General features: G+C 50.0%; 1 protein-coding gene across 5 annotated transcripts; it reads left to right on the forward strand.

Moving 5' to 3' along the window:
* Window positions 1-219: 219 nt before the first annotated feature.
* On the forward strand, window positions 220-6,697 carry FICD (FIC domain protein adenylyltransferase). Of its 5 annotated transcripts, none has more exons than XM_024101463.3 (3): window positions 220-363; window positions 1,704-2,051; window positions 3,656-6,697. In XM_024101463.3, exons 2-3 carry the CDS (start codon window positions 1,754-1,756, stop codon window positions 4,729-4,731), a joined length of 1,374 nt encoding a protein of 457 aa, XP_023957231.1. In that variant the 5' UTR covers window positions 220-363; window positions 1,704-1,753; the 3' UTR covers window positions 4,732-6,697. The 5 variants fall into 5 exon arrangements, with proteins under 5 accessions (XP_023957231.1, XP_065424887.1, XP_005298630.1 ...); XM_065568815.1 differs by having other exon boundaries at window positions 241-363; window positions 1,704-2,009; XM_005298573.5 differs by having other exon boundaries at window positions 301-419.
* The last annotated feature ends 970 nt before the right edge of the window (window positions 6,698-7,667 follow it).

A 7,667-nucleotide genomic window follows, 5' to 3' on the forward strand; every position in this document is an offset into this window, starting at 1 on the left:
GCCGCAGCACCCAGCCCCTAGGCGGCTTGTTGGCCCCCTGGCTTTTAAATAGCAGCTCCCGCCCTTCCTGATCGAGCGGCCTTCTCATTGGCTGCTAGCGCTGAGACTGGCGTGAGAGTCCCGCCTATCGCTGCTCTCCACGAGCCTCTCCGGCGCCGGAGACGTGGAGCGGGACGAGAAACACGGCCGGAAGAGGGGGCGGGGCGAGGGGAGACGGATAGGCCGGGAGGCCAATCAGAAGGGGAGGCCGGGGGCGGAGTAGCCAATGGTGGTGAGCGGGGTCGGGGCAGGGCGGAGAGTGGAGACCGGGCCGAGTGGGGACAGTAGCCGGCAGCCGGTGTCTGCGCGGGGGGGGGCCGCCAGGTGAGGCCTCGGGAAGCCCCGGAGGGCGCGGGCTGAGCTCTGGGGACACAGGGAGGGTGAGTGGGCCCCGGGGGGCTAAAAGGGGGTGTCCCGAGGCCGGGGGGTGGAAGGTGCCCCGAGGCCGGGGGGATGGGCCCCAGGAGGGGGTGTCGGGGGGGGGGGGGTGGAAGGCGCCCCGAGGCCGGGGGGATGGGCCCCAGGAGGGGGTGTCCCGAGGCCCGGGGGGGGGGGCAGGAGGGGGTGTCCCGAGGGCCGGGGGGGGGGGGTGGAAGGTGCCCCGAGGCCGGGGGATGAGCCCCAGGAGGGGGTGTCGGGGGGGGGGGTGGAAGGCGCCCCGAGGCCGGGGGGATGGGCCCCAGGAGGGGGTGTCGGGGGGGGGGGTGGAAGGCGCCCCGAGGCCGGGGGGATGGGCCCCAGGAGGGGGTGTCCCGAGGCCCGGGGGGGGGGGGCAGGAGGGGGTGTCCCGAGGGCCGGGGGGGGGGGGGGTGGGCCCCAGGAGGGGGTGTCCCGAGGCCCGGGGGGGGGGTGGGCCCCAGGAGGGGGTGTCCCGAGGCCCGGGGGGTGGGGGGGTGGAAGGTGCCCCGAGGCCAGGGGGATGGGCCCCAGGAAGGGGTGTCCCGAGGCCCGGGGGGTGGGGGGGTGGAAGGTGCCCCGAGGCCGGGGGGATGGGCCCCAGGAGGGGGTGTCCCGAGGCCGGGGAGGGGGGGGTGGAAGGCGCCCCGAGGCCGGGGGGATGGGCCCCAGGAAGGGGTGTCCCGAGGCCCGGGGGGTGGAAGGTGCCCCGAGGCCGGGGGGATGGGCCCCAGGAGGGGGTGTCCCGAGGCCCGGGGGGGGGGTGGAAGGCGCCCCGAGGCCGGGGGGATGGGCCCCGGGCGGGGGTGTCCCGAGGCCGGACACTACCCAGCTGCCTGCACGGGAGCCCTGGGGGGAGCAGGCTGCTGGGGCCAGGGGCACCCCAGAGTCGCTGGGTGCTTTGCTGCCCCGGGTCCCCAGTCAGGCCACCCCCTGGAGATCTTGCTGCCACATTGTGCTGGGGGATGGGTGGTGCTCCATAGATGGACCATCCCTACCCTCGAGCTGTCCTGTTGATATTTGCGTTGAGGGTCTGGTTGGGGGGCATTGCCCTGGGCCCTGCCCCCAAGAGCTCACAGTCAAAATAGACAAGACAGACCCAGGGTGGGATGGGAAATAGCAACCATAGAGAGCTAGTGACTTGCCCCCGGTCACCCATCAGGCTGGTGTTAGAGCCCAGGTCTCACGAGTCCCAGACCGCTGCCTTACCTGCCGCATCATACTGGTACAGCTACAAACCTCTGTGCTAAGGCCATTTCTGTTCCCAGGTCTGACCCATGAGAAAGGAGATGCTCCTTGCGTCCACCCCTGGGCCCAGATGAATCTCTTGTCGATGGCTGTGGTGGCGGATCCGGAGCTGAAATGGATGAGTCTGTGGCTCCGTGTCAGATGGGCAGCAGTGCTAATGGTCCTGGTGGGCTCTCTGTTGGTGCTGTTGCTCCCACTGGCTGCCGTAGAAGAGCAGTGTCAGGCAGTGCTCAAAGGACTCTCCTTCCTGAAAAATAAACTGGGAGTAGGCTATGTAGGGATTACCAGGTACACAGGGCAGACAACTGGACTCAGCGTGACTTCAGGTAAATTAGAGCTGCTGGTGCTGAAATCCAAACCCTCCCCAGGTAAGAAATGGGCTTTCTGTGCTTGAGAGACTAAGGAAATGTTGGGGGAGTGTGGGCTGCAGACACCGGTTACTGCGTGACTGACTGTATAATACTCTGCATTTGCATAGAGTCCTTATCCAAGGATCTCCATGCACTCTATAAACATTAATAAACCCCCTGCAAGTTGGAGAAGTTGTCCCCATTTTACCGAAGAATTAAACTAAGGCCACACACAAAGCTGAAAATAAAAGCTGACGCCTAGTCCCTAGCTGTGCTACCACTCATTGATTTGAACCATGAAAGGAGTGCGTGCTGGTATTTTACTAGCCCTGTTGGTCCTTTGAGGTTCTTTCCGTGTTTTCTCTGTTGCGGTGAAGCTTCATTAAAATAATTTCAGGATCTTGAACACAGTATATTGGACTGGTGCAGAGCAGCCTGGATTTTGGAGCATTTCTTCCAAAATTCTGACATTGTATAACCTGTTGTGCTAACTTCTTTCTTGAATGCGCCTAATTCTACTATTGACTTCTTTGGGCAGAATTCAGAGGAACGATTGCATTTCTAGCACTATATTCTTAGCTACTTCACATGCACTAGAAAGGTATTAAATACTTTAATAAAAAAACCAGCAGAAATGCTGCTTCATACTGATCCCATTACGGACCTTGCATAATTGGCTACATGCATCATGTGAAGTGGAGATCGGCACCCTTTGGCACGCGGCCCATCAGGGAAAGCCACTGGCGGGCCGGGACTGTTTGTTTACCTGCAGCCTCCGCAGGTTCGGCCAATCGCGGCTCCCTCTGGCTGCGGTTCGTCGCTCCAAGCCAATGGGGGCGGCGGGAAGCGACGCAGGACGAGGGATGTGCTGGCTGCCGCTTCCCGCAGCTCCCATTGGCCTGGAGCAGTGAACCGCAGCCAGTGGGAGCTGCGATTGGCTGAACCTGCGGATGCTGCAGGTAAACAAACCTTCCCCCGCCCGCCAGGGGCTTTCCCTGACAGGCCGCATGCCAAAGGGTGCCGATCCCTGGTCCGAAGCATCAGCCATGTCTGAAAACTGGATACTAGGCAAGATGGACCAGTCATCTAATTGTAATAGCAACACCTATGCTAATTGTGGTTTGAGCAAGAGGCCTTCTCCAGCAGCAAGCTGTGCGGGCAGGGCTGGTCCCGATCTACATACCTTTCTCTTTAGACTAAGGTCAGGTGTACCCTTGGAAGGCTTTGCTGGTACAGCTGTAGCAGTATACCATACTGGCAAAGTGCTCCAAGGGTGAATGGAGTTTCTGTCAGCAAAACGCTCTCTGTCAGTATTCCAGCCCACTCACCTTCCCAAGTGAAAGAAGCTATTCCTGCTCCAGGACACTTTTGCTAGTATAACTGCATCTACCCTGGAGGCTTTGCTGGCACAGCTGCATTGGTTACAAATCACGCCCTGTGCCAGCAAAAGTTTGTAGGGTGGGCCTGGCCTGAGCTTCTGGTATTTGCAACCCACAGTAAAGTCTAGAACATGAATTCTTTATATCACTCTTGGCTTGATTAATTTCATTGTAATATGTATTAAAGGAACACTCTTAGTACCCATCACTGTAGTGTCTAAGTACTGTTGTTGTGCATTTCAGAAGTCAAATTAGAAGCCAAAGCCGCTTTGAATCAAGCCCTTGAAATGAAACGGCAGGGGAAGCGGGAGAAAGCCCATAAACTCTTCATGTACGCCCTCAAGATGGATCCAGATTATGTGGATGCTCTGAATGAGTTTGGCATCTTTTCTGAAGAGGAGAAAGACATCATTCAAGCAGACTACTTGTACTCCAAAGCACTGACCATTTCTCCTTGTCATGAAAAAGCTCTGATCAATCGGGACCGAACTCTGCCCCTGGTTGAAGAGATAGACCAGAGATACTTTAGCATTATTGACAGCAAAGTTAAAAAAGTGATGTCAATCCCCAAAGGCAATTCAGCCCTGCGGCGAGTGATGGAAGAGTCCTATTACCACCATATTTATCACACAGTTGCCATTGAAGGGAACACATTAACACTCTCTGAAATACGGCACATCATCGAGACCAGATATGCCGTTCCTGGGAAAAGTCTCGTGGAGCAGAATGAAGTCATCGGTATGCATGCTGCTATGAAATACGTAAATACCACACTGGTATCCCGAATAGGCACTGTAACCATCAGCGACATTTTGGAGATACACAGGAGAGTGCTGGGCTATGTAGACCCAGTGGAAGCTGGGAGGTTTAGGACTACCCAGGTGTTTGTAGGACATCATATCCCACCCCACCCTCAAGATGTTGAAAAACAGATGCAGGAGTTTGTACAGTGGATCAACTCCGAAGATGCCATGAGCTTACACCCTGTGGAATTTGCTGCCTTAGCCCATTATAAACTGGTATATATACACCCATTTGTAGATGGCAATGGAAGGACCTCACGCCTGTTAATGAATCTCATACTAATGCAGGCAGGCTATCCACCCATCACAATCCGTAAGGAGCAACGGGCAGAGTATTATCATGTCTTAGAAGCAGCCAATGAAGGAGACGTGAGACCTTTCATACGCTTCATTGCAAAATGTACTGAGACCACGTTAGATATGCTGCTTATTGCCACAACTGAATATTCAGTGGGTTTACCTGAGGCTGATGGCAGCACTGCTAGATACAAGCAAACGATTCCAGTCAAAACTTGACTGTTATGACGATCCAATGACTAACTGAATGTGTGGAGTAATAAAGCTTCTCAACATTCCTGTTGAGAAACAACTCCACCAGAGGAGAAAATCACTCTTAGCATTTCATTTATTTAAAGATTAGTAAATTAATATACTTTTTTATCTCCATTATCCTTATGCCAAGCTAAACTGTGAAGCGTTAGTGTTGAACGTGCACTAGGTCCAGCTTGTGTTACTGGAGGGGAAAGGAGAGAGAAATCCAAAGTGAGGCCAATTTGCAAGTGTGATCCAGGCTGTAGTAAAACTGATTGAATTACTTTCTACAATCCTGTATGAGATGGCTTCCTAAAGCCAACACCTTGTAATTGCCTCAATGCCACGTCTATCTTAATTTGTATCGTACAGGGAAGGCACAAGCACCCTTTCTAAAAGTCACAAGGTGGGGGCTAGTATTTTATTGTATTGCTACCATTGTCTTATTTCACTTTCCAACAAAACCCCTTCAGCCAGTGTTGTAGCACTTTATTTAAAAGCTCTTTAGCGGAATTATTTTACAATTGTCCAAAGGCTCAAGATCTTCTTTCCTCCCTCACCCCACTGTAATGTGCCATACTGCTCTCTTGGTAGCTAATCTACTTTTGTTAAAGGTAACATCTAAAATTAGGGCTTTTTTTTTTTTAAACTTTGTATGTTCCCTCTATTTGGGTGAGTTTTATGCAGCAACTGGGGTGGGGGAGTGGGGATTTTTTAAAGTTGGTGTGAGACCACTGTCCAGGGGATTCAGGAGCAACTGAACAACCCATCTGTCCAAATTTAATTCAACTGGATTGCAAATTGATTTCTTCTATTGTGTATAAGGGTCCTATACTGCCTCCTGTAGCTTACCTAATTCTGTAAGCAGAAGTTGCCATGCCATAGAAAGTGCCTCTTGCAATGAACACTCCAGTTACATGTTTGAAAATAGGTAGCTTCTGCAAAACCCTGGGAAGTAGGTGTTCCTATACATAATAGGATTCAAGATCCAACCCCACCATGTCAGTAGCAATAGCAAATTTGTATACTAGATACTCTACAGCCCAGTTAATGCATTTTCATCTTCAAATGGTACAAGAGGCTACTAGCCCCAACTGATGGCTTTAACAATTTCTAGATTTCCTGACTGCTGATGTGGTTGAGCTATATATGTCATCTCAACAGTATGGAGAGGGCCACTTTCTGATGCTATAATTTTGCAAGTACTCAGAAGCACATCACACACAATTTCTTGCACGTAGGCTCCAGTAAATTCTAATACTAGAGTTCAGTTACTGTTTGTGTAAGTTGGCAATATCTAATGAAAAAATGTCAGTATATGGCCATGTTCTCATTCCTGCTCTTGCTTTGATAAAAAAGCATTTGAAGCTTATTATAAACAGTAGCCCCTCAGACCCCTTGCTTGCTAGTTAGGTGATAGTATGTCAAAAAACTGCAGCAAACTGAAAATATAACAGCCCAATGCATCCTAGTTGGATCACCTACAGCAGCATCCTGAATCTGAGAATGCAATAAGATCTTTCCGTAGCTCACTAATTGATGGGTATCATATAGCCACTCCATTTCTGAAATCACAAGTAGCAGCTTGTAATTGTTATGCTGCCTAGTTGTTTACTATACACAATAATTTCCCCCACCCTCTGACAAATATCATTTCTCACTTAAAGGCCTGACATGAATCCTATTTAATAGCAAGTTTCATAATAAAACCAGGAGACCAATAAAGTATCAAGATACGATATTGCCTGTTAGTATGTGCTGGCTCATGTTCATGTCATGTATCATGACTCAGTGTACTAGACGTCACTGACTGGGATAATAAACAATGGGAATTGTTTTTAAAAGCATGCTTATTTTTGTAGTACAAGATGTGTATATGGATTCTGCACTTTAGCTATTTGTGGAAAATGTTATTTTAGTAACAGATTAATAAAGTATTTTACTATGTAAATCTTTGTTTGGGGATAATATCACTTAGCACAAGTTTAATACACTACATTTTAATTTTACATAGACGAGCCCGGTTCCCTGAAATCTGAGTGCTAGATGTCATTACTAGGTACTGTTACTTTTTTTTCACTCAGACAGATGTGGATTACTGTGGTTAGTTACAGCAAGAATTCCTGGCTAGCCCTGGCTTTGAAAAAAACAACTTTAAGTGTAGCTATAATTTACTGCATTCCAACCAACATTTCTAATTTGCTTCTAGATTCAGAGGTCACATGATGAAAAATTATTTATTGTTCCAAGCAGGGGTACATGAATGTTTTCTTCTAGAGCACTGTTTCTGGACCTTTTTGATACCAGGGACTGGCTTGCTGCCTTCCTAAACTAGGGAGATCAGGGACCAGCGTCAGTCCACGGATCGGTTGTTGAGAAACACTGTTCTAAAGCACTGAACAGAACTCATGGGATTATGGGGAAACAAGTGTACCTTGTTCCCTCTCATTTCCCAACGGTGTCACCCACAAGTTATGATGTGACAGTTTCAGTTGGTTGGTTCCAGGCTACTGAGGTGAATAATTAGTTTCAATTTAAAAAAAAAAAAAGCACACAACTAGAAAAGTACTGAAAATACTGTTTGTTCACACCAGTGCCAGTGTTGTAGAACTGACCTCAGCATCTTCTCCCCATACTCATGTATGTTCTGGCATCTGAAATTCCCTCATTTCAGTTGGATAATAATATTAGTCATTTTCTCTTACATGCAGTTTAATGTATTAAGTTACTATAACTCAGTTTCGGTAAAGCATTTCACCATGTTGATCAATTAAGTAGTTTAGGGAATCATAGAACTGGAAGGGACCTCAAGAAGTCATCTAGGCCAGTCCTCTGCACTCATGGCAGGACTAATTATCTAGACCATTCCTGACAGGTGTTTCTCTAACCTGCTCTTACAAATCTCCAAATGATGGAGATTC

This window comes from Chrysemys picta, chromosome 15 (genome assembly GCF_011386835.1).
Source record: "Chrysemys picta bellii isolate R12L10 chromosome 15, ASM1138683v2, whole genome shotgun sequence".
NCBI lineage: Eukaryota > Metazoa > Chordata > Testudines > Emydidae > Chrysemys > Chrysemys picta.

Coding starts and splice junctions, on each gene's coding strand:
- FICD (XM_024101463.3), top strand. CDS start 1,754: ATGAATCTCTTGTCGATGGCTGTGGTGGCGGATCCGGAGCTGAAATGG. Junction 2,052..3,655: donor GAAATCCAAACCCTCCCCAG/GTAAGAAATGGG, acceptor TGTGCATTTCAG/AAGTCAAATTAGAAGCCAAA.